At 45.2% G+C, this 27500-nt stretch overlaps 1 protein-coding gene across 11 annotated transcripts in view; it reads right to left on the reverse strand.

The window, feature by feature from the left end:
- The window catches only part of LOC123504033, a 144645-nt gene that overhangs the window by 52639 nt on the left and 64506 nt on the right, over window positions 1-27500 (reverse strand). For 10 of the 11 annotated variants that reach the window (XR_006674688.1, XM_045254277.1, XM_045254274.1 and 7 more), the window contains exon 2: window positions 603-765. Coding sequence is in view for 10 of the 11 variants with exons in the window: in XM_045254277.1 (XP_045110212.1) it covers window positions 603-765 (163 nt within the window). In the remaining variant the exon portion in view is untranslated. Of the gene's footprint in view, window positions 1-602; window positions 766-17418; window positions 17638-27500 lie in introns of those variants that run through there. The other variant, XM_045254276.1, reaches the window with a different exon arrangement.

Genomic DNA, 27500 nt, shown 5'->3' on the forward strand with positions numbered 1-27500 from the left:
ATTAAGAACCTGAGAGCCATGTTTACCTTAACATCATCCTTGTTTACCGGCTCGGAAAATACCAGATTCATATATTTTTCACCTCTGACCTTTTCACATTTTCCCCCACCCGGTTAATATATAGTCATCTCCAGCCTCGTAACTTTTAAAATATGATAAATTTTTGGACGGTGTCGATAATAAGGCAGTAAAAGTTAAGTAAATAATTAATGAAGGAGTGATGATGGGCGGCAAAGGAGAGAGAGAGAGAGAGAGAGAGAGAGAGAGAGAGAGAGAGAGAGAGAGAGAGAGAGAGAGAGAGAGAGAGAGAGAGAGAGAGAGAGAGAGAGAGAGAGAGAGAGAGAGAGAGAGAGAGAGAGAGAGAGAGAGAGAGAGAGAGAGAGAGAGAGAGAGAGAGAGAGAGAGAGAGAGAGAGAGAGAGAGAGAGAGAGAGAGAAAGAAGAGTAAGGGGGGAAGGAGACGAGGGGGCGGTCGAAAAAGAGAGATAAGGCTGGATTGGAAGAGAGCCGAGGAGAGTCGACAAGAGTGAGGGGCGCCGCGGGGGATGAGAGTGATGACAGAAGTTCTCGTAGGCGTAGCGGTGAAGGAGGTTGTGTACTTACCACTTTCCATCGCTCCTTGACCACGTGACCGGGCTGCAGAAGATCCTCGCTGGTCATGGTGATGTTCTTGTTGTTCTTGCAGTTATTATTATTGTTGTTGTTCCGGTCCTGCAGGTCCCCCGAGTCCTCATGACCCCCGCTACATGTGCTCAGCCCTGCGCTCCTGTAGATGGGAAGAGAGAGACACACGTTAGAGATTCCATATATACACACTTATAGAGGACGCCAAAGAGGGACACACGTTAGGGTTTGCATATATAAAGACTTAATGGATACAGCGCCAGTAACGAGAGTAGGCCTAACACTGCCAAGGCGCCCCAAAGCCTAAAAAGAGGCCTGGGTGGGGAGGCAGCGAGGGGTGACGAAGGACGAAGGGTTAACGGCGTCACTTCAACTTTTGGTGCTTATTAATAAACTTTTACCTGTTTCAAGTGAGGAAGAGAAGAGGAAGAGAAGAAACTAGCATCTGTCAGGAGGAATGAGATGGTGTGTGTGTGTGTGTGTGTGTGTGTGTGTGTGTGTGTGTGTGTGTGTGTGTGTGTGAAGCAAGGTCAGACCCATATTATTAAACAAACGGAAACCTGAAGAATCTTACCTAGCAGAAAATTGTATTACCTCTCCAAACACTCGAAAAAGGCCAATTATATTATTTAACCTTACACATTGAGAGGAGGGGGAAAAGTTTACCCAATAACCTGACCCTGAACTCATCACGAGAGAAAAAACGCATACTGACTTAATAACATCACGAACCAAGACGCCAACCATTTAATCACAACCAGCCTTCCTTAAAACAAGCTGCGCACGAGTCAGAACACGCACACACATACACAACCGCATCTGGGACGAAAAAAAAAAAATTGCTCACGTGTCTTGCAGGAGACTGAACAAAAAGATAGCCTAGGAATGTCATGCCTCTCCCTCGCTACCTACCTTCAGCCAGCCGTAAGAGGGTACCACGAGGACAAGGAAACTGAATGCGTGTATAAAAAGAATGGACAGGAGAAGACTAAATGAGACTGCCGTGAGGGTACGAACGGTAGGAAACTTAATGAGAGCGTGGAAAGGGAGATGAGGTGAGAGAGATGAGAGAGAGAGAGAGAGAGAGAGAGAGAGAGAGAGAGAGAGAGAGAGAGAGAGAGAGAGAGAGAGAGAGAGAGAGAGAGAGAGAGAGAGAGAGAGAGAGAGAGAGAGAGAGAGAGAGAGAGAGAGAGAGAGAGAGAGAGAGAGAGAGAGAGAGAGAGAGAGAGAGAGAGAGAGAGAGAGAGAGAGAGAGAGAGAGAGAGAGAGAGAGAGAGAGAGAGAATATGATACCCTGTACCACGCCTCCTCCTTTCACCTCACACACGTCGCTGCTAATTAAAACAGGTACGAGGGCCGCGAGAAGCTAGGCAGGGGACGGAGAGAGGGAGTAGGAGGAAGAAGGTAACTATGGAGGGAAGAGAAGGATGAGGTAGGGAAAACAGGAGGAGAGTTTAAGAATATCTAGGTGTAAAACGTAAGAGGAAATGAGTGTGTGGGTTTTACGGTGAGAGATAACGCTTTTTCTTCCTTATTCCACTGTTTCTCCTCCTTCTCCCTCCCTTCCCTCCTTTCTTCCTTCCTTCCCTTCATTGCTGCTTCAAGCCATCAGTCAGCACGCCATTACAAGAACTGTGTTGCGTCTTGGCACGGTAGCACTTACACTCTATATAAAACGAGAAGGGGAAGCCTGATTACTGTGTGTGTGTGTGTGTGTGTGTGTGTGTGTGTGTGTGTGTGTGTGTGTGTGTGTGTGTGTGTGTGTGTGTGTGTGTGTGTGTGTGTGTGTGTGTGTGTGTGTGTGTGTGTCAAATTTCCATCGTAGTAATTCCTGGCAGACCTTCACATGTCTACACTGACCTGTGCGTCTCATTCATCCCAGACACGTCACTTCGAATAATTGTCTAAGATAGTTTAACGAGTGAAAAAAATAAAATAAAAAACGAAAACATCTGCTGAACATGAGTAAGTACACCTGTTCGAGTCACACATTTAACCTCTGTGTTACCAAGAAGAGGACTGAAATAACACGCTGATTTTTTTTTTTTTTCTTTTCTTTTTATCCTCATTACATTTCTCTTCGTGCCGGAAATTGGTACCAGGAGGAAGGTTGATGACAGTAACAGAGAGAGGCGTCGTCAAGGTGTTGTGAGGCATAACATGTAGATCGGTAGAAATCTAATCACCTTTAAACTAGTAAATGACGTTTTCTAGCATGCTGAATCTTATATAGTTTAGCTTAAGGGTCACTAATAAGTACATTTCATCTTGCTAACGGGCAAACTCAAATCGGTGGGAGTCTAACCACTTTTAAACTGGTAAATGGCGTTTTCCAGCATGCTGAATCTTATATAATTTAGCTTAAGGATCACTAAACTTTTTCAGAAAACTTACTGACACAAAGCTTTCCATGTTCTATTATTGCGTATGAAGCGAAAGTATAAGAAGGCTGGCCGAAACTAAAAAAAAAAAATAATAATAATAATCTTCCTCTTCGTCGTATCAAATCCTGATGGACTGGGCCGCTCCTGTATACCGTCGCCAAGAACTCCTAATAAATTATCTCCCTTCAGGCCTAACTACCCCCACGCCTCTCTCGACTCCATCTTGCCACCCAAGTCTGTTTTCCTCTAGTTTTTCGTACCTAAATCATCATACGAGGCTGCAGAACACTACGCAATCACAGTAAGTTTCAACCACAGCACCAGCCGCCACTCTCGCGTCTCGGGCTAAACTGGTGTCCGAGAAAATATGGTACGAGACTTTTGAGATCTTGTGATTAAGGATTCCATTGTGAGGCGAAACTTGGCTGAGCTCTACTGACGGCGCCCTTGACCTCCTACTTTTTTATCAAGAGGATGCTAGACTTTCAATTATCCTCTTCACATTTCGCTTCCAAGCTTCACCCTACTGCCTTCCCCTCGTCTACCACCCCGACTGAAAAAACTTCCTTTCTTTTCCTTCCGTCTGTTCCTTGTTTCCTCCTCTTCCCTCTCCTCTCCCAGATGCGTTTCGGCTCCTATTTCAAAGATTGCCTCTCTTTCCCTTCCATTCTTGACTGTTCTCTTCTCTTGTCTCCTCTTTTCTCACACGTCTCCTGCATCACAAAAATATTCTCTCTTTTCCACTCTCAAGCCTTCCTTACTCACTTTTCCTTCCTTTTCTCTTCACTGGTCCCTTCTCCTCACTCCACTTCCCTCACACGTCTCCTGTACCTCAAAAATACCCTTTCTTTTCCCCCGTCAGGCCTTCCGTCTTCCCTTGTCTCTCCTCCTCTCTTCGTCTCTCTCATCTATTATTTTCCTATTCCACTGCCACCTACTCCTGTCCCGGATCGTCGTGGTTTTCTGAGAGGGCGTCCAGGAGATCTTAGTCAGGGTTCTCCATTACACACCCTCCGCTCACACGACAAGGATGGGAAACTCCATATGTTCCTCCACTACTTCGTGTCCACACCAGCTTGTCTCTCCCCGATAAAGAATGAAAGAAACATGAACCGATAGCAAAAAAAGAAGCTGGCAATAAAACAGCTATTAAAGAAGAGTAATGAGCGAAAGTGTAAATAGTTTAGTCTTGGCAGTGTTTTTTACGACCCAAACTTAGTAACAACAGAGCAAGATTCAACGTATAAACCAATAGAGGGGGGGGAGGAAATCTTGCGTCGGGGGTTAAAAAAAAAGTAAAACAACATCCGAAAAAAAAAATGAGGGAGGATAACAGGAGAGGTAAATGTTTGGTTAGAGCAATTTTATAGTTTTCACGCATCAGTGGCGATAGTCTCATATACAAGTGTTGAAGCCTCATTTTAAACACAGTACAGACATAGCGAATGATTCTCTCTCTCTCTCTCTCTCTCTCTCTCTCTCTCTCTCTCTCTCTCTCTCTCTCTCTCTCTCTCTCTCTCTCTCTCTCTCTCTCTCTCAAATACACACATTCTATAATTAACTACCAGAGATAGAAAGAAATGGAGAGACAGACGGAGACACATACAAACCGACCAACAGACAAGAATACAGAAGCAAAAACAGAAACACACAAAGGAAAAGAAAAAAGACAAAAAACACAAGAAAGAAATAGACCAGAAAAAAAAGGAGCAAGTGAGACAAAAAATAAACACGGACACAGTAAAAAAAAGAAGAAAGAATGTGGGAGAGAACACAACATGAACTTTGAGACCAAGACAAAAAAAAGGAAAAGGAGAAGGAGAAGGAGGAGGAGGAGGAACAGGAGAGTAAAAAATAAAAGAAATATATAGCAATAAACCAACACACAACAACACCTCCAGGACCTTGACGCTATCCCGTTGCTGGTCAGACTGGGTTCATAATATAGACTTTTGTCCACCACTGTTGGAAGAGAGGAGGGGGAACTGGAGCAAACCTAAGTGAGTGTGAGGGAGGCTGTTGATGCAAGGGAAGGGCAAGACAGGCAATCTACGAGGGGAAGCGAAGAAAACGGAACAGCGGGTTAAAAAAATAAAGAAAAGAAAACAACAGAGGGCTTTTTGTAAGGAAACAGTAGAGGGAAAAAAATAAGTTTGTGACAGCTAGGCAAAGATCAAGCAGGCATGAGAGAGAGAGAGAGAGAGAGAGAGAGAGAGAGAGAGAGAGAGAGAGAGAGAGAGAGAGAGAGAGAGAGAGAGAGAGAGAGAGAGAGAGAGAGAGAGAGAGAGAGAGAGAGAGAGAGAGAGAGAGAGAGAGAGAGAGAGAGAGAGAGAGAGAGAGAGAGAGAGAGAAAGTGTGTGTGTGTGTGTGTGTGTGTGTGGATGCAGTTGACAAGTGCCAGTAAATGTATCGATACTTCGTTCCCGCCACTTCCTGTCATCGAGATCCACGCAGCAAAGCACTCAACAGGCGGCCAAACACGAAGACGAGAAAAAAAGGCCCCAGTAAATGCTTTCACACTCTCCTGCACTACTGCTCTCTTTCTTTACGTCTCCATCCTATTTTACTTCCCCGGCGTTTTCGTTATAGGATGAAGTCATGTGTGCTGCAGGCAATTTCGATAACTTACTGGACTAAGGGGAGCGAGCGACATCACTGACGTCTCTATTCCCTCTTAATCTTTTGCTCATTCCTGAAGGTAAATGCTTTTCCCCAGCTCTCCCCCTCTTCCTCTCTTTTAGTGATGGCTATAGGGACAGGAGAGAGGGGAAGTGAGAGTGCACGGAAGAGCAAGGCAGAGTTCAAGGTTTACATGACCAGAGAGGTGGTAAGAGGTAAACACAGCGTCTGCAGGCACTGAGACAGAGCAAACGAGGATGTTGACTGCAGAAAAACAAATCCTGATCTTAGAAAACCTTTGGAAACAGTCAGGGAAGCGACTCGGCCTGCCTCCATCACTTCACAGTCAAGGATACGGACGAGGAGGAAGTGGATGGAAGGAGGAAGAGAGAACAAGCTGCTGCAACAAACTACTTATTGTCTACTTTACGATTCGTAGTGAAGTTAAGTTAGAAGCTGCTGGCAAGTTCTTCCCCCCTGTCACCTTAACTTTCGTCCCTGAGGCATTTGCGCGTGCACACACACACACACACACACACACACACACACACACACGTAGACATACACGAAAACCTCTTCTCTCGCCCCTACCATTACTACGGCCATAATTCCTATTTAGCCCAAGGTTGAGACGAAACGCGGAGTAAAACAGGTAAAGTGGGCGAACGGACAGGCCACCCACGCACACGCACCACGCACACCCGCAGCCCACAACTAAGCACCACCCAGGCCCTTCCATCCCTGAACGTATACACCACACGGGTCGGTGAATCAGTCGTGCCCCAAATGCTGTAAAAGCTCCCCTGTAAACATAGACGCCGAAGTTCGAACCATCTAAAACGCTTAATACCTCCCTGTCCCTCTTAAACCTCCTTCCAGGTCAGGGTCTCGTACCTACAGGCGTAACAGGTTTATAGTGCAAATATTACGTTGTTATCGACTGGTGGGTGTTGTTAAGGCAGGGTGTTAAGACATCGTCAATATCAATAAAATTGTTCGTGCCAAGTTCAGTGTCCCTACAAGGAGGGCAAACAGGAGGATGAGGAAGAGAAGGAGGTGGAAAATTTACAAGAGATGAAAAGGAAAAAGGTGGAAAAAGATGAGGAGGAAGAGATTGAGGTGGAAAATTTACAAGAGATGAAGATGAAAAAGGTGGAAAAGATGAGGAGGAAGAGAAGGAGGAGGGAGGGGGAGGAACAAAGGAAAAACAAGATATATGAAGCCTTTAAGTTGGCTAGCACGCCCCAGTTCATCGCTGACAAAACACGTCCCTGCATAGTGAACAGAGCGACAATAGTTTGCACTTTGCCTTATGCAACAACACTGCACCCACACGTGGAGAGAGAGAGAGAGAGAGAGAGAGAGAGAGAGAGAGAGAGAGAGAGAGAGAGAGAGAGAGAGAGAGAGAGAGAGAGAGAGAGAGAGAGAGAGAGAGAGAGAGAGAGAGAGAGAGAGAGAGAGAGAGAGAGAGAGAGAGAGAGAGAGAGAGAGAGAGAGAGAGAGAGAGAGAGAGAGAGAGAGAGAGAGAGAGAGAGAGAGAGAGAGAGAGAGAGAGAGAGAGAGAGAGAGAATCTGTGTGTGTGTGTGTGTGTGTGTGTGTGTGTGTGTGTGTGTGTGTGTGTGTGTGTGTGTGTGTGTGTGTGTGTGTGCGTGCACGTGCGTCATCACCATCATCTCGGGAACATCGTGGGTGTGCGGAAGAGGCAGCCTGCTCCTCGTAACCACCCCCCTCTACCTCTAACACCCACCCCTTAACAGCCCCGACTAACATCCCGGCCCACTGACCCACTGTCCTTACACTAAATAAACCTTAGAAACTCCCTGCACCCACATTTCGTCACCCTTTCCCTCCCTTCCTCCCTCTTCTCCCTTTCTCAATGCCTCCCTTTCTCTCTCCCTCCAAGTCTGCCTCTCTCCCTTTGCTCACCACGTGGAGAGGACCAAGACTACTGCTGCAGGTGACACTTGGCTAATTCATGGGACATTCTTGAATTATTACGCAAAATTGCAATCCCTTCTGACGTTTTCCTTTCTTTTTTTCTTATCTCTCAAGGTGGTGTTTGTTGTTGTAAAGTTTTAGTTTTAGCAAGTTTTAATGACGATGCTGTGACGCGTGTTTGTGAAAAGTGGGTCACATTAATTAAAGTCTGGTATCCTTTGTGTGTGTGTGTGTGTGTGTGTGTGTGTGTGTGTGTGTGTGTGTGTGTGTGTGTGTGTGTGTGTGTGTGTGTGTGTGTGTGTGTGTGTGTGTGTGTGTGTGTGTGTGTTATTGATTTAAAGTGAAAAATGAGTGTAGAGAGAATACATGTAATACCACGTTAATTCATTTCAATGCGAAGATTTTTAAGCAATTCGTGAGTGTATCATTAATATGAAGTGATACGCGAGTGTACGGAGAACATATGACTGTAAGCGTTAGTGATATCCAGTTTGGGAATATATGTTAACTTATTCATCTTTTGTGTGCGTTACTAATTGGATGTGAAAGATATTTGTACAGAAAAACGCATAAAAAATTACTTAAATAATATCTAATGTGGAATTCTATGTTAAGTAATACGTATTTCATTTATGCGTGCATTATTGATTAAAAAGTGAAAGTCTAATTGACAGAAAATGAAAAATAAAACGTTAATTATTTTCCAGTATCGGGTTTTACGTTAAGCCATTTGAATATCAGGGCAAAATTCTCAACGTTCAAATCAAAACATGCCGTGCTATGGAAGTATCATTATGTTAATATCTATGAAGAAGTAACGAAATAAAAATCGCTGGAAAATCAAGAGTCAAATTTCTCAACTATGTAAATCTCATAACAAGTGATTTAAATACCGAAGAGAAGAGAAGGTATTTAAACAAGTGGAAAAATAGCAGCTTACGTAAAGACAACTGGACAGAGACAGATTACTGGACCAAAACTTGAGACATCAACACAAAACCATGACACACTTATCACTCGAAGAAACAATAAAAAGGGATAAGATAATGGTGTCGAACTCACGAGAACGAAAAAGAAAACAAATACGAACGAATAGGAAAAACACGTTCTATATCTTTCTACTACTTCATACGAAAAAAATTCCAAAAAGTTGAAATTCTCGTTGTATCCTGCCCTTCTCAATAAAAAGTCTTCCACCCGATGTAGAAAGCAATAAATTTTCTACTGGTTCAGCTTTTTACAACCCTGAGCTGCGAGGCGGAGACAGAGAGAGAGACAGAGAGAGAGAGAAGCACAGGGCAAGTGAGGGACACACTGGAAGGAAGTGAAGAAGAATGTAGGAGTAGGACGAGGACGAGGAGGAGGAGAAGGAGAAGAAGAAGAAGGATAAGGAGGAGGGAATCAAGGCACCTGGACGGGAAACTCTGGAACTCTGGAACTCTGGAACTCTCTGTGTGACTATTTTTTTCTCTCTCTTCCACTTTACTATGACATGAACTACTTTAAGAGGGAAGTATAGAGAAGTATCAAGACACGTCGAGTGCTAAGTTGGTCAGCCCAATTGAAGCTTTTTTCTATACTCGTTTTTTCCTCCTTTTTATTGGTGGTGGGGGAAGAAAAGGGAATCAGCAAATTAAGCTTTATTTTTTGTTGCTGTGGTTGTTTTTGTAGACCTTGGACGTTTGGACGACCTATTTTCTCTCTCTCTCTCTCTCTCTCTCTCTCTCTCTCTCTCTCTCTCTCTCTCTCTCTCTCTCTCTCTCTCTCTATCTATCTATCTATCTATCTATCTATCTATCTATCTATCTATCTATCTATCTATCTATCTATCTATCTCTCTCTTCTTCTTCTCTCTCTCTCTCTCTCTCTCTCTCTCTCTCTCTCTCTCTCTCTCTCTCTCTCTCTCACTGCATAAATAAAGGGAGCGTTCAGGAAGGCCAGAGGGAGAGAGAGAGAGAGAGAGAGAGAGAGAGAGAGAGAGAGAGAGAGAGAGAGAGAGAGAGAGAGAGAGAGAGAGAGAGAGAGAGAGAGAGAGAGAGAGAGAGAGAGAGAGAGAGAGAGAGAGAGAGAGAGAGAACAACAAACTCAGTAAACTTCCTATTCACCTGCAGTTCCTGGGAGGCGCAACGAACACTTGACAGTACAAATAGAGTAGACTTGAAACAGGAAACCCAGCTGAGTGTCATGAATATAACATTCGCCCAACCATCACGTCAACCGCTGCTACACGTGGCTGGCCCATCTCACCACCACCACCACCACCACTAGCACTGCGACGCTCCCTCGTACTAGAGCCTCCAGTAAGCGTTTCCATGCATGATTGGTGCTTGAGGTGGAGGGTCGCACTTAAAGGCATGAGATGATTAAAAGAGCTTCCGGGTTTTGCCACATAAACCTGGCACTTATCTCAGCCTGCCAATGTTCAGCTGCCATCTCATCTTGAATTACATGCAGTGAGGTACAATTAATGCTTTTTTGTTGGGGAATTAATCACAGGTAAAGTTTGGTTATTTGAGAGCTGTTCGGTGTAATTTGAGTTTTAATTCGATGCCTAGGAAATTGTATGCTATCTTTAAAGTAATAGCTATAATGAGGTTCTATAGATAATACTTAGATGTAGGAGCAATGGTGATAGTGATGTCATGGTGATGGTGGTGATGGTGATGGTAGTGGTAGGTAGGTGGTAGTAGTAGTAGTAGTAGTAGTAGTAGTAGTAGTAGTAGTAGTAGTAGTTTCAGTAGCAACAACAGCAGCAGTAGTGGTATCCATAGTAGGAGGATAATGAATAGGGAGAAGAAGAACAAGAACAAGTACAAGAAATAATCATCAACAACAACAACAACAACAACAACCAGCAAAACAAACAATAAGCTCTCATAGTGCACAGAGTCAGGAGGACCAGAAATCCATTAACTTGAAGGATAAGACAACTAAGGCAGCGCAGCACGAGGAGAGCACACACACAGATACAGTTACACACACATTCGTCTCAAGAGTTCGTGCCCGGAGGTTGTGTAGACGCAGGAGCTCAACGGGGAGGCTGCAATAATTCCCCCAGTACCAGAAAGGGAAGCTGATGATGGATCTACCCGGCAGGAGAAAGCGTAAGAGCTAAGAGAACTTTTATAGATGCCGTGAAAGAATTTATGCTTGTAATGAAAGTGACTTAGGACAACTTAATACAAGATTTATGGATGTAGTGAAGGAATGGCTGTGACCAACGAACATCTGAGATAATGATTATGGATCCAGCAAAAGAGGACGTGCTTGTTGTAATGTGTGCGACTGTGAACGACCTTAAATTTTAGAAACACTCAGTAATAATGAATGAGTCAATTTTGCTTACTGAGATTATAACAGTACACACACACCTTGCTTAGTCATCCCAAGTACTGACAACGCAAACTTAACTGAATTTCATCCCACTGTTATTTTTTTTCTTTTATAACATGTGGGCTTTTCACGGGAATTTATGGGTTAAAGGGGATACTTTTTGTGGTACCTCCTATCTCAAAGCCCACCCGCTAGGAAACCCTTGGTCCAAGTGAGGAAGCCCAACGTACACTCGGACCGTGGACAGGATTCGAACCCGTGCGCTTGGAGACCCCTCGGACCCCAAAGCACGCATGGTTCCATTGTACCACCTAGTATGTCTTCACTGCGTAGATCCTTCAATATACGCCTTGCCAATGTTACTCTAATGGACAACACCACTGGACCCTAACTTTTCAAGCAGTTGTACAGGGTCAGGGTGGCGGGACGCAGGAGTATCAATGTGAGTGGTACAAGAGGGCGTATCTCATTTGTGTGAAGTGAATAACTTATGGAATATCGATTATTCGACTCGTGGTGCCCCAGAATAGCGTGTGGGAATGAATGCGTGAGAATGAAAGAGTTCCAGCTACGAATTGGGAGAGCAGTGAGGAGTGCTGGTGGTTGTTTTATTGACTGTGTGTGTGTGTGTGTGTGTGTGTGTGTGTGTGTGTGTGTGTGTGTGTGTGTGTGTGTGTGTGTGTGTGTGTGTGTGTGTGTGTGTAATTCAATCATTACACTTGTTATTATATACATTATTCATTAAAGGAAAAACCGGTACACACATTACACGGTAAAATTACGATGGGAAGTGTTTTTGGTAAGTACTGTATCACTGAAATAGAAAATAAACACTGATAATCAAGGCACTGAATATTGAAGTTTGTATATAACAGTCCCTTGGTGAGCAGATCATTGGCGTTTCGAGAATTCAGAATGACACTAAGAGGGGAAAACTAATTCGACTTCCCTTATATAATCTCCCCAGTGAGTTTACTAATTTAGAAGGAAAACAGATAGAGGAGAAAACATCTTAATGGCCGAAAGTTTCACAAGTATTGGAAACGAAAGGAATCAAGTAGAATTACAAGGAGATCGTGGTAGATTCTTTCTGTATGCGTGTAAATAAAACTCGACATTGGTTACAAAATACTCAAATAAAACAGCACTTAACTCGAACTCCAAAAAAAAAATAATAATAAAAGGCTTCATGTATGCTTGCCTTGGGAGCTGGTCACTAAACACACCAATAATCGGGAAGCAAACTATTCCCATCTAGGAACTACCAGGCTAAGGAATGTTATCGTGGTGTTCGACATTTTCATAAGAATTTTGATCTGAACTCTTGCCAGCAAACCACGGCTCACCCATGCCGCGCCGCACGTCCTAGGGTGGCGTCGCACTGCAGCTTGAAAGGAACCGGGAGAGGGAGGGAGGAAAGGACGCTGACGAATAAGATTTTTTTTTCCCTAAAACTTAAAGAGCGATTACGTCCACGATCCTCATTGAAAGAGCGGAGGGTGCGGGAGAGAGCTGAGCGGCGCTGTTTGAGGTCAAGCAAGCAGGTGAGACCTGATGCGTGGAGAGCTGTAAACGAGACGAGACTTTAGACTTAAATGTTTTGCCTCCCAGGAAAAGTTTAGAACTGTGATTCCTCGCCCACTATTGTTCTGCCGTGTGGTGCGGTAACAGCTCGCCTATCAGCGAAAACCTTTGCAACCTGAGCAGGGCGTCAACCTCATACTGCAAGAACGTTATGACTGGGCTGTGTGTGTGTGTGTGTGTGTGTGTGTGTGTGTGTGTGTGTGTGTGTGTGTGTGTGTGTGTGTGTTTAGCACGCTGCCACCATCACCTGCGGCTGCCATCGATACCTGACGCTTCTCCTCTAATGTCTCTCTTAATGGCGATAATGACACTGTTTGACACGCGGGGCCTGACAGTTATGGAGAAGCTAAGGAGGACGCGTCCCGCACCTGCTATACGCCTTGCCGCCACCGAGGACGCGAGGACCACCAGGATCCGTTGGCTTTGGCAGCAATATTTTTGTCCTGGTGAACCCTAAATGCTAGAGTGAGGCCCGCTAAGAATGCGAGATTTAGAGAACCGTAAATGTGATGCATGGAGGGAAAGATCCGGAGAGTCATTGATTCAATTTTCTTAATGTGAGGTGCGGGGTGGCGAGATGTGGCATCGTTACTGTCAAGCACCTGAGTGACAGTATAGCCTGTGACAACTCGGCCGCGGCGTCCCGCACTCCTCCACCGCCGTAGCATTTCACGCACGTCGTCTTCAAGCTGCAGGCGGTGCGGGTTACATCCACGCACGGATCAGTGAGCGGATGCGTGATGTCGCATTTCTGAGGTATCGTCGGCTCTCTATTTCATGGATGAAACTTTAGATCACTTCCCATAAACCCTTCTTGACATATTTCCGCCCTCGCACTTCTTTCTTCCACCTCCTCCTTCTTCTCGACGGTCTCCTGACTATCCTTCCACCTCGCAAGACAGACGCTCATTCTTGCAGTTCAGTAATCCTTTCATGCGACTTTAACGTGGCCATGAGGATAATACTATACACTTTTTGCGCATTAATACCTAAAAGAAGGAGATTGTCAACACTCGTCTTTCTTTTCATGATTATTCCTGATAGTACAGTGAAGTCAGCTACACTTCGGCTCTCTCACGCACCTGAGGCTCCAGTATCAGATACACAAAAATACTCTCATGACTATACTTTTTTTTTCTCTCTCATGGTCCTCTCAGTGACGTCTTGGCCCCTGGTCGCCGGATGAACTAACCTCACCGCCAATCACTGCCCACCAACCTGTGTGACGTCCGGGAGGCGACACTGACGGCTCCGAGCGGCGAGGTTTCCGTGTAATGACTGTCGGGGCCCCGCCAAGTAGGTCAGGGGTTCGGGTGGTGGCAGGCCGGCCGGTGCCAGGTGGGTGACACTCCTCAGAGCCACCACTGCTGCCTCACCCACCCAACCGTTCTCTCCTCGCCTCCCCTTTTTCCCTTAACTGGCTTATGTTTCACGTAACCACACATATTCCTAGCGATGGCACAGCTCCATAGACACGCGACCGCCGACTGTGACACCTGCATCGCCTCATGAGGTGAAAAGTGGTGCAGCAACAGGTGTGTGCAGCCCTCGCTCCATCACCACCATTACGAACACAATAACAAATCTGCAGTGAAATGCTCTTTCCTTTCAGAGCAGCGAGCACCCCGCATTGTCTGACGTCGTCCGTCACCGGGAGGAAGACTCGCCAGGGCGTGGACGTATTCAGGGCAAATAACAGCCCATGGAAAAAACAAACACTTACGAGCAAACATTTAGATGGAGCGTTGTAGGAGACCCTTTCTTGTGGGAAAATATATTTACATGACACTCCCTGCCAGAAAAGACGCCGCCCCCCGCCCCATGTGTCGCTGTGCCATTGTGCCGCTGTGCCGCTGTGCCCCGCTCTCTCATTGCGATTGTATCTTCAAGGCTGACAGGACGATAATACATGATCCTTGAAATGCTAATCGTTCTTCACTATTCCATCAGAACAAAGCCCGAAGTGGTAAATCATCACGACGGGATAAAGAGACTAAAAGAAATATTAACTATTAGATTAAATAAGCCCCTAATGTGGCAGAAGGAAGGTGTTTTCTCAAGTCATTTAATTTCGCATGCAGAAAAAGGAAGAAACTCCTCTCGTATTTTTTTTCCCTCTCCTTGCAACACCTAAACCACTTTGTGAGGACTGCACTCTTTTAACACTTTTCTCTTCGCTCTTTAGTTCATTAGCCCGCTTAAATGTGCTTTTACGACAACACCTCGTGCAATAACAATTTTTGGGGTTATGAGGACATGCCGTGACTGTGAAGAGTGAGGGACAGTGGCGGTGATGATAATAAAGAGATGGAGGCAGAGGAGCAGGATGACAACGATAAGGACAAGAGTGTGAAAGTGAAACAAGGAGTGAAAGTGGAAAGGAAGAAAGGAGGAAAGATACGATTGAGTCAGTTGGTGGGTGAATGTAGAAACTGAAAGAGGAGGTGAATGTATAAGATGGCAAATAAATGAAAGAATGAGTGAGAGAGTAAGGAATGAGTAAAAGGAAGGGTGAGGATGTTTGTGGCTGAAAAAGCAGAGATGAATTAAACAAAGGAAGCACTGCATAGGAAAAATAGATAGATAAAACCAGATAAATGAACAGCTAGGTGGATTGATAGATATACATAAGTAGATACACCAGAAAATTAATAAAGGAGAATGCACTATAGCCTTCAACCTCGTCTGCCTACAAGAAAATATCCTACCTGGCTATACAAACATTAGTAGATACATAGATAAATAAACAGACAGATTGCTTTACATATACAATTTCATGCATACAAGGCGAGGACGCGCTCCAATGCACGCTTCATCCATCACGGACAGCGGGCAACCCTTTGACACTCACGACATCTCGGGTCATCCGCGTGTCAGAAGAGAATTTGTCTCAAGTCGTACGCTCATTTATCACGCACACACACACACACACACACACACACACACACACACACACACACACACACACACACACACACACACAAAGAGGCCAAGGAAACACAATCCCTTTTACTTCGCCTATGTTTGTGATATTTTCTGTTCTCATAATCTTGTGAAAAAAAAATTAAATAAAGAGGTTAAGTTGCGCCAAGCGTGTAGCTGATTGAGTTGGCTCATTCTTGAAAAATAAAATAATGTTGATAAAGAAAGAGAATTTGATCGGATGAAAGACAAGATGAAAGATAAGATGACAGTGAGAGTTCTCAGCGCCAAATAATGTCTGTAAGACCTTTCAACCATTAAACTGACAAAAGAAAACTAAAACACAAAAAAATATAAACTTCTTTTAAATCTCTTAACATGGATTTTCGTTCCGCACTGATATGAAGAGGGAGAAGAGTTCAACACCCTCAACACTCACCCACGCAACATCCCCTCTCTCCCAAACACACACACAGAAGAGGGGAAAAAAAATATAGAGATATGACAATAAGTACCACACAAACAATGCCCCCTTGACGGAAATATATACTCGTACAAGAACTAACAGCCCCGACCCTCCGCACTTTTCCTGACTGGCACACAAAAGCTCCCGTTTGTCACCAGGGAAAGTGACACTGACTCCCAACCCATTTTGGTCCGCGAGAAAACCAACCACTTTACGGAGCTGGCTGGTTTCGTCCACCCTCCAACCTTCGCCCGTCCCTAGGTTAGGTTTCTCGTGATTTCTCGTGCTTACTGGTTTGAGCGCGAAAACATCTGGCGGCACTCGACAGCCTAGATTCAATCGGTTCACTTCACCGCCACTCGTACCTCTCTCCGTCCTTTTTCTCCTCGCTCACTCCTCTTATGGTTCGCCTAAGGTTCGTGAGTCAAAGGAAGCATCGAGTGTTCTCAGATGTGTTTATTGAGTAATATTTGACCGTCAGACGCAGAACTGATGGAGTGACTGATTTAAGACGGTGAAACAATGGGGTCAAATGGTCCAATGATAGGATGGTGGTGATGCTTTGGTGTGTGTGTGTGTGTGTGTGTGTGTGTGTGTGTGTGTGTGTGTGTGTGTGTGTGTGTGTGTGTGTGTGTGTGTGTGTGTGTGTGTGTGTGTGTGTGTGTGTGTGTGTGTTCGTTGCATAAAATTTTTCCGAAATCTAGGACACGATAAAACTTAGCAATTTTTTTACGTAAGGATCTGGGTACGTGTGTCAAAAACGCTACCACCACTTACACTACCATCACTATCCCCATCCCCTACCTCACAACTATAACCACCACTACCAACACCACCACCACAGCCACCACCAACACACTGGGCACCACCACCTGCTGGCAACAGAAGAGCCTACCAACACCCCGCCCCCCTCCTTACACCATTGGCTTTTCAAGGACTGACACCACCGGAGTTAATGCAAATCCCATTAACCTAGTAAGAAACCAACAGGTGGAGAGAGGCGGGAGGAAGAGATAGAGGTGGGAGTGGGGCAGGGGATGGATAAAAGGAGGGGGAGGGTGGAAGAAGGATGGAAGAGCATCAAAGAGTGAGAAAAAGAATTTGCTGTCGTCCATTTGTCACACTCGCAGCGCCTTCCTGTATTTCCCGATGTTTACTCAAGCCCAAACATCTCACGACACAACCCCTCGCCTCGTCCAGCCACACCCTACCACCAGCCACCAGCCTCGTCCAGTCCCCTCAGCCCACTGCCCCCCACAGCCCCCACCAGGCTAACTCGCGACCCAGCTTGCTCCACTTACTTTTTTCCTTTCCTGGTTCAGTGGAGTATTCCAGCCATTAGCGTCGTCGTCACCGCCCTTAGTCCCATTTAGAAGAAATAAAGAACGTCATTTTTACCCCCTAATTGGCCGGAAAGGCTGCCAGTCTCTCCCCACTGCGGACACACTTGTGGACACTGCTCAGGCTGCCTTCCTTCCTTTCTTCCCCTCTCTTACTACTGCGATAAAGTACAACAAATGACTCCCATCACGCACAACACGCACTCACCTCGTCGCCTTGCACCGCCACACGCGCAGCACTACGGGTCTCGCCGCTGCTGTGTGGGGCGCCCAGGAGCAGCCGTGTCGGAGAAATGAATGACCACGCCACATTGTAGGAACGAGCGCTCCTTCGGATGGCTGGAGCGTTTTGTCGGTCACGAACCACCGCAGACATTTTACGAGTCCATTTGCTGAGGCGAAAAAGCCAGGCAGCCTTCGTGGAGAGCCAAGATGGCTAGCATGTTCAGGTCTGAGTCCAACGCCTGCGACCCAATATGTCCTCGCCCGCAGTGTTGGAGTGTCGCTCAGGAATTATGTAGCACATACTTGTGAAAATAAACAGACAGGAAGCTCAGGTCTGTTGAAATTGTTGAGATTGTAGATGTGTACCTAAAGCATTCCGCTTATTTGCTTATTTTGCTGGCGTGATTTTCTTTCACTTCGTTGCCGGTACAAAGCGATGCCTTCCCTCACAACACTACGCTGCACGTCACTCACACAGACGTTGTTGTCTTAAAACTTTTCAACCTCATAATGCCGGATGTTAATAAAGCAATCAGCGCTGTCACCTGCTGTGCATAAAGGTGACTAGCAAAGACAACAAGGCACTTAACGTCACAATGTAGCGGGATCCAGGACAGCAGTGAGCGAGGAGACTTTCAAGCTACTAAACAAGACAAAAGAGGAGCAGGTTAAGGCGCTGTTTCTCCCTTCAGGTGCGCCCCCAGGTAACCCGAGGCGGGGTGGCGCGCGCTTAAACAGGTTGGAAACAGGTTGGCTATTACTCAAGTTCGCTGCATTCACAAAGTCACGTAGGTTCCTTTCGTACCATTCCTCGACACGTAATAAAATGTTAGCGAACTGACCACGAAGACCTTGGCATTGTTACCTATTGGTCCAGTGCCCTCCTCCCTTCCTGCCTTCCCTTACACTCATCTACATTGCTCTCTCTCTCTCTCTCTCTCTCTCTCTCTCTCTCTCTCTCTCTCTCATCCCCCACCTCCCTCCCTCCCTCCTAATCACCCAACCTCCCTCATTCCCCTCAGTCTTGCCCTGGATTTTCTCAATACCTTCCTCCTCGTGGCCGGTTGTGTCCTTGATACTAGTCACCTAATTTTTATCTCCCCACCCGTCTCCCTCCCATCCATCCCTTCACCCTCCCGCACCTCTCAGCTGGTGACCTGTATGGCTGCTGGGATCTAAACTGACAGTGAATATATTTTTAGATAGCAGAGAGCTTCGTCACGTGAACAAACACATACACACACATACACACACATACACACACAGTGACTAAATGGTATCAGAAGACAGAGGACACAATGACTTAATCTACATAAAAAAAAAGGGATGATGAAGTAGAAGATTATCTCACACGTGCATTTCTAGAGCACTGAGCATCAATTAGAGGAGGAGAGAAAATTAACTCTTGTCATTACCTCTTAAAGCACATCTTTCACCACCCTCACTTTGATCTCTCTCTCTCTCTCTCTCTCTCTCTCTCTCTCTCTCTCTCTCTCTCTCTCTCTCTCTCTCTCTCTCTCTCTCTCTCCCTACTCTTAATCTCCTGCCTTCAGCAACATTCTTTTTTTCTTACTCCTCGCTCACTTACTCCCGCCTGGCCACTCTCCCTCTCTTCCTCTCTCTCTCTCTCTTTCACTCTCTTCCCCCAGGGCACAGGGTATTAGCAGCGCCCTGACACAGCCGCTAAATGAGAGGGGTGGAAGAAAGGGCATCTGTAAGAATATTGGGGCCACCACATGTGTTTCCCCCGCTACCGCCACCCCCTCACCACGCACACACACACACACACATACACACTAAAGAGTCCGTTTCAGTCATGAGTCAGAAAGGACCCCCGGTGAATAATACGACATCATGATAAATGGGAATGTAAAATGAAAGACGAGGGGCAAAAAAATGATGATGAATAGCGCAGCGACTGAAAAGGGAAAGGCAAACGAAGTAGAAAGTAAGGAGGAGATCTGCCCGGGGGAAACTTCCGTCTCTTAATTTCGTCTACCCACCGACCAAAGAACTGAGAGAGGGAAGTATGGAGGGTGAAAAATAACATGATAGTAAACGAAAGGAACGGGAAATGTTGACGATACTTATGAAACAGTGAAGCGTCTAGCACGAGAGCGCAGTTAATCTGGCAGCCACAGTCACTTGAAAATAAATAAATATTCATGCAGCAAAATTATGTCCCCGGAATACGAAAAGAGGTAGTCATAATCATAATGGCCGTGGCAGTAGTAGTAGTAGTAGTAGTAGTAGTAGTAGTAGTAGTAGTAGTAGTAGTAGTAGTAGTAGTAGTAGTAGTAGTAGCAGTAGCAGTAGCAGTAGTAGAAACAGCAGGAATGGTAGACGCATGCACAAATACATATACATACACACATACATACATACATACATACATACATACATACTCTACATACATACACAAATACGTTCCATTCACTCAGATCAACAGGAACAAGTGAAGGACCGTCAGAGAGAGAGAGAGAGAGAGAGAGAGAGAGAGAGAGAGAGAGAGAGTATTAAAGGGACACTATCCATGACCTTATCACCCGGTCCTCTTCAATGGTTACGCTGCCCTGTGTCATAGTATCGCCAGTAGCAGCGGCAGCAGCATCAGGAGTAGCTGCCATAGTAGCGAGGACAGCAGCGAGAGATCTGAATGAACTGAAACACGCTACTGATGAAGAACGCTGAGGAAAAGTACTGAAGGTGACGTGGACGAGAGACACATGAGGTGGTGATAAGGCTGAAGGAGAGTGAAAGAGGCGAGTTGTCCCGTAGTGTTCTTGGCTTGAGGTAGGGAATGGATGGGTAATGTAATGGGGAGGGTGGGGGAATGTCAGTTAAAGAAAGGGGTGGGGAGTTCATGGTATAAGTATAGCAAACTTGAACTATGTATAGACTAGGGGCTGGCGCGCACACACATACACACACACACACACACACACACACACACACACACACACACACACACACGAGTAAACAGAAGAAAGACAAGTGCGAAACAAAAAAGAACAAGAACAAGAACAAGAAGGAAGGAAGGAAAAGAAAGAAAGAAAGAAAGAAAGAAAAAAGAGAAAAGAAAAAAAATAGAAAGAAGGAATGAAAGAAATGAAAGAAGGAAGGAAAGGAAGGAAAGGAAGGAAAGAGGAAAGAAAAACAAAAGAAAGGAAGAAAGAAAGAAAGAATGTACATAGAGACTGAAAAAAAAGCAAAAAAACTAAAAAAAATTGAGAAAAGAAAGAAAAGAGAGACAAAAAAAACACAAAACAACACACCACAACAAAGGCGCCACCATAACTTGACCAACACACGCCACCAATGACCGGACAGCATGACGTGTGTGACGGACGGCCTCCCTCCAACACACGGCAGGAAAAACAAGAAATATCGTCATGAAATATTAATCCCAGGGCGGCGGGGAGAGGGAAAGAAAATACTAAAATGAACACATCACATCACCATCAGCGCCGCCACCAGAATAACAAGGAAAATAATCAGGAAAACGATAAAACTAACGAGAACAGGAAGAGAAGACCAGAAAGAAAGAAGCTTCACCTCAAGACTTCCGTGACTGGAGGGAAGAGATGAAAGGTGCTTAGGTCAGGGTCAAACATACACACACACACACACACACACACACACACACACACACACACACACACACACACACACACACACACACACACACACACACAGTCCATCTCTCCCTCTCTCTCTCTGAATGTTCGCCTGTCTGCACTCGTTAAACATCACGCGTTAATGAAGTATATGTTGATTCTAATATTTTTTCACTAACTCCGGCACGACACACAGACTGGAAATTCATTTATCAGCAGCCAAGACAAACACAGCCACTGGGAGGAGCTCGTTGAGTGAAGCAGCGCAACACTCACATGAAAAACCAGACTAAGCACAAGAAAATACAGGAATTCTTCAAGCAGGTGGTAAAACACTGGATTTCTTAACGTGCGAGGAGTGAATCTAGCGTGTAATGAGGATGAAAAACACGGCACAGGGGCGTGAAATCTTTTATGTGTCTTGTTTATCACGGGAGCTTTATCACGGATGGGTGAAGTTTGTTGACATTTCAGTATTTGATAATGAGTAACTATTGACATTATGTTTTAGCAATGGTTCAATCAACGCAGCTTTTGGTCACTGGGTTGAAAATAGCCAAAAAAAAAAACACACATCTTTTGTCATTATATGTTGAAATTGCTCAATAAACTTAACTTTTTGTCATTTTATATGGAAGTGGTTTAATAAATGCACCTTTTTTTTGACATTTCATATATAAATGGTACAATCAACGCCCTTTTGAGAAGAACATTTTCACCAATCTACCATAAACAGTAAAAGACACATTTCAAAACGAGTATTCTGCATCCCCACTCTACGAAAATGAAAAGAAGACTCGTTTTCTTATTATCATTCTCTCTACGTGGAACGGTAATAACGCCTTGAAAAATTTAGGGACGGATTTACCACGAGTGTTGGTGACAGGTGATGAGATGAACCTTAGCCTTGTTTATGCAGCTTCATGCCATCCAGCCGCTTGTCGTCCGCGAAGGTAGGAGTGCTCCGAGCTACAATAAGCTTCTCAGACTAATGCGGTGAGATTTGATGCAATGATGTCACCGGAGGATCATCTTAACTGTGAGGAGGATGATAATAATAATAGCAGTATGGTAATAACAAGAAGAAGAAGAACAAGAAGAACAAGAACAAGAACAAGAAGAACAAGAACAAGAGAAGAACAAGAACAAGAACAAGAGAAAAGAGAGATAAAATGAAAGAAAGAAAAAAAAGAGAGAGAAAGGAAAGCAATAATAATAACAAGAGAAGGAGAAAGATAAAGAAAGAAGAAGAAAAAAATAAGAAAGAAAAATAAGAAAAATGATCCTCTTGAAGCACAAACCAATAATCAGGTCATCTGTTAAACTGTGACAAAATACTATTCATTTATACACCTCACAGTTTTTTTCTTCTCTGGAGAGATTCTCGTACGAAGATACAACTGCACTTAAAAACATGTGTGTGTGTGTGTGTGTGTGTGTGTGTGTGTGTGTGTGTGTGTGTGTGTGTGTGTGTGTGTGTGTGTGTGTGTGTGTGTGTGTGTGTGTGTGTGTGTGTGTGTGTGTGTGTGATTGTTAAACTATATTACCAGTTCCATCCACATCTCTATCCTACTTTTTTTCTCCCTCTCTTTCTTTTCTCTATTTTTCCAGTCGCTATTTCCATGATAAAACACTATAATGCTCTCAACAGCGAATTTTTATATGATATTTTTCTCTCATTATCCCCTGCGTGTGTGTGTGTGTGTGTGTGTGTGTGTGTGTGTGTGTAGTAACAGGGGACGTGATCACTAACTAACTGTCCCTTCCTTGACAAAGACTTGCGCTTAGGTAGTCCAGTAAATGAGCCATAGTTAGAAGCTCCATCACACACTACACCATCTTCATCCTTCACCTCCGAGACAGTAATTGCTTATCCATCAGTGAAAACCCCTGCCACCTGTGTGTGTGTGTGTGTGTGTGTGTGTGTGTGTGTGTGTGTGTGTGTGTGTATGAGCACCTGGCATCACCACAAGAAGCAGACGGGTGTGTGTGTGGGACGCGAGAGACAGCCTGACACACTGGCGGTCGCTGATGACACGAGCCGCGAAGAACCTGATGCTACGCGGGGAAGAAAGGCTGCCGGTGGTGCCTCGGTTCTATAAATCAAGCAGAAGGCGTCAGAGTGCTCCAATTATGCCTTTTTCTCTCCCACCACCTCCAGGGAGAATGGGGTCAGCCACTAGGGACGAGAGAGAGAGAGAGAGAGAGAGAGAGAGAGAGAGAGAGAGAGAGAGAGAGAGAGAGAGAGAGAGAGAGAGAGAGAGAGAGAGAGAGAGAGAGAGAACGTTTGCACTATCTCCCTATCCTCTCACTCCCTTTTCTTCCTTGCTCGCGTCACAGCAGAGGCAAAAAAAAAAAAGTTTAGCACGCTCTGTCCTTCACCTCCATTCCTCGCTTCCCGTTACATGCCTCACGGGCGGGTCGTGCACGTTCTTTCCTTCCGCCCCTTCTCCTACCAACGTCACCGCTCGTCACACGCTTCACTTGCGGACCAGGAACTCTCATCCATTCACGACAAGAAAGACCCTCTGTTGTCAGCGTACCACCTTCCTTGCTTCCTCGCTTCCTCGTATCCTCTGCTTGGCTCTCATGCCTCACAAACTGTCCTCACCTCCACGACAGTATCTTACCCTATCTAATGCCCTCGTTCCTCCGCTCCTGACCACCAAGGCGCCTTCCGGTACAGCTCAGTGCAAGGAAGTCACGCCGCCAGGTGTTAGGAGGTAGTCTTTCTTCTCTACTTTTTTCTTTTAAGGCTGCTGAGCTTCAAGACACCACGGGGTTTTTGAAGTGCCGTGTCCCACAATCCCCGAGGTGGTCTGGTACGCAGCGGCCCCAGCCACCCATCTCGTCAGGAGCCTCTACATCCATCTCTCACCGCGGGCACTTCACAGGCTAATAATGATGCTTCCACTTCCCTTTCATTTTTCCCTATTTTTAATAAGACACCAACCACGGGCACTCACTCCTCTTCAAGTTGAAATTTCAAGGAAGGGAGAGGGGGTGGGGGAGAAAGGGTGGAAGAGAGAGAGAGAGAGAGAGAGAGAGAGAGAGAGAGAGAGAGAGAGAGAGAGAGAGAGAGAGAGAGAGAGAGAGAGAGAGAGAGAGAGAGAGAGAGAGAGAGAGAGAGAGAGAGAGAGAGAGAGAGAGAGAGAGAGAAGAGAAGAGAAGAGAAGAGAAGAGACGAGACGAGACGAGACGAGACGAGACGAGACGAGACGAGACGAGACGAGAAACACACAGAGAATCAAAAACACACAAAAAGACACATATATCAAGAACACAGACACCGGAAAAGAGAAATATGAACGAAACACGCAAGCAGCAAACACACACACACGCAGGTAAAGATGACTCGCCCGCCCCTTGACGTGGTGGTGCATTCCCCGCGTTGCCACAGTAACCTTTAGCTCAGTGTTGCTTCTACGTGTTCTCTTCACCACCCGGAACCCAACCACACCAGGCGAGACAGGGCAAGCATGACACCTCTGGCTCGTATTCAGAAACTCTTAACTCCCGCACCACTACGGTTTTCAAAGGCCACCGAGAAGATTAGCCAGGTTTCCAAGAGTGTTTTTCCTGTTAATAATGCAGAAATCTTGTTAATCTGTCACTGGAATAACAATATACGCTAAAAAAGCAGAGTAATTTCAAGTGGAGGCTATTGAATGCAGTGAAGGTGCGTTGCAAGGAAGGGAGAGGCAAGTGTTTTAAGAGTATGGTCCTTAGCTTAGCGTGATGTAAATAACCCACACTCATTCACGTGACCCACAGACCCAGCTTGTGCCACACTAATTACCACTTCAGCATAGCGATATAATGAACAATGTTGAAAAACGTAAGCACTTTCGTCCCTATTGTCAAAGCACTCACATCCTGCTCATTTCAGAATCTCTTTGTAAAATTATATAAAGGAAGTGCTTGAATATATTATGCCAACAGGCCCTTTCGTGTCTCTCTCTCTCTCTCTCTCTCTCTCTCTCTCTCTCTCTCTCTCTCTCTCTCTCTCTCTCTCTCTCTCTCTCTCTCTCTCTCTCTCTCTCTCTCTCTCTCTCTCTCTCTCTCTCTCTCTCTCTCTCTCTCTCATGGCATTTACACATTTCTGTAATAGCATAACCGGAACTGCGTGAATACAATGTAAAATGTAAAATGTATACCTTATTCAGAGCATGAGAGAGAGAGAGAGAGAGAGAGAGAGAGAGAGAGAGAGAGAGAGAGAGAGAGAGAGAGAGAGAGAGAGAGATAATGTGTGTCGTGCCGATCGGTATATATAACCAAAATCGGAGGTTTGCAAACAGTTTCCAAGGTGAGAAGTGAGAAAAGAAAGAGTAATGATGGTGGTGGTGGTGGTGGTGGTGGTGGTAATGTTGATAGTAATAGCATCGTTTTTCTTCTTTCTCTTTCCTACACACACACACACACACACACACACACACACACACACACACTACAAGGCACTATGTTCTATACTTTCAACACAGCACAAACTCACCCACCTATAATCTTAATTTCGTGCACGACTCCAGTGAATTAGCTGAATCTTTAATTATCCCAAAATAAAGCGTTGCCTTGTCATTAGAAGCCAGCGGCACAAAAGTTATCGACAGAATGAGATACGGAAACAGAACTAAGCTTGTAATTTCATCCCTCCACAACACAGGGTGAAAATGTACGAGTTGGTAAATATTCATCTTTTTTACGTAAAGCACAAGATAAAAATATGACTAGGAAATGATTGTCCTAATTCTTGAAGCCCGAAGTAAAAATCTAACTTGATAAATATTAAAAATATATACAAATGAACAAATACAGGCTTGATAAATGCTAATCTTATCCTCCTTGAAGCACAAAAATTAAAAAATACTACACGATGTATACGCAAGAATACAAAAATTATTCTACGTCTACACACCCACACACTCATGCCTTCTGCCGCCACTACCACCACCGCTACCTGCCCCGCCGCCACCACCACCGCCGCCTTCCCCGCCGCCACCGCCTCATACCGGAGTCTCGCGTCCTCTTAACCAGTAGATCCCCAGTGTCAATAGTGGACCCTGGTGGCTGCCGCAGTGACTTTAGCCTCTCTGACCTAAATTCCGGTACTGTTTTATCTCTTTTTAAAAATTCACCTGGTTTCTCATTCCTCCCTTTCTTCCATTTCTTTATCCATTCATCTTCCTTGTCTAATTAATGTCTCCCTTTCATCTGTCTCCCTCTGTGTCTCTATAGAGGTTTGTTTGTTTATCGGTGTGTCTGCTCTTGTGTCTGTCCGTTTGTCTGTTTCTCTGTTCGTCTATTTCGTGTTGTTCTTCTCTGTCTGTGTGTACTATGCTGTGTTCTTCTATATGTAGCTGTTCGTGTCCTGTGTGTGTGTGTGTGTGTGTGTGTGTGTGTGTGTGTGTGTGTGTGTGTGTGTGTGTGTGTGTGTGTTTTTCCTGAGTGTCTGGTTGTCTGTCTCTGCCTGTGTGTGTGTGTGTGTGTGTGTGTGTGTGTGTGTGTGTGTGTGTGTGTGTGTGTGTGTGTGTGTGTGTGTGTTTGTCAGTTTGTATGTGTCTATTGCTTTTGCTTGTCTGCCTGCACGCCCCCTCTCTCTCTCTCTCTCTCCAACTCTGACATTCCTAACATCATACCTACAGCAAATACTACACGTGTATCTGACATATACATTAACATACCAACAACCCTTTGTATTATCCCTTACCACACACTACCACCACCATCACCACCACTCTACCTAATACCCCCTCATCCATACGTCCATATACTTTGCTCTTCCCTCTCTCCCTCTGTTTCTGTATCTCTACAAGTCATCCCGAACTCCTCAGCCTCGTTTAAGCTCCACCAACAGCCACGCAGACCAGCACAGTGAGGACGAGCAAGGCTGAGCCAAAAAGGTGCTAAAATAATCCCAGGGCAGTGACGTGTGTGGGATTGTGACGTCACTATTTCTTCAAGGCCCTGATTGGTGGGTTGTTTGGTACGTGGCACGGTGAAGGGGGAGGGGAGGAGAGGGGGAGAGATACACACACACACACAGAGAGAGAGAGAGAGAGAGAGAGAGAGAGAGAGAGAGAGAGAGAGAGAGAGAGAGAGAGAGAGATGCGCAGTTTGTGAGCGCTTAGAAACAAGGCAAGATTGATAATCGTATATGGAAGAGCGCCACTGATTAATGATCAAAAAATAAAACAAGATTTGGTGATGAAGAATGTGGAGAGAGAGAGAGAGAGAGAGAGAGAGAGAGAGAGAGAGAGAGAGAGAGAGAGAGAGAGAGAGAGAGAGAGAGAGAGAGAGAGAGAGAGAGAGAGAGAGAGAGAGAGAAAACGTAAGAAACTGCAAAACAAATTAACATGATGGGAGAAAAAAATAGAAGGGAAAGCGATAGGACGAGAGAGAGAGAGAGAGAGAGAGAGAGATGGTTGACAGTAACGGTGATAGAAAACAAAGC

Source organism: Portunus trituberculatus, chromosome 15 (assembly GCF_017591435.1).
Source record: "Portunus trituberculatus isolate SZX2019 chromosome 15, ASM1759143v1, whole genome shotgun sequence".
NCBI lineage: Eukaryota > Metazoa > Arthropoda > Malacostraca > Decapoda > Portunidae > Portunus > Portunus trituberculatus.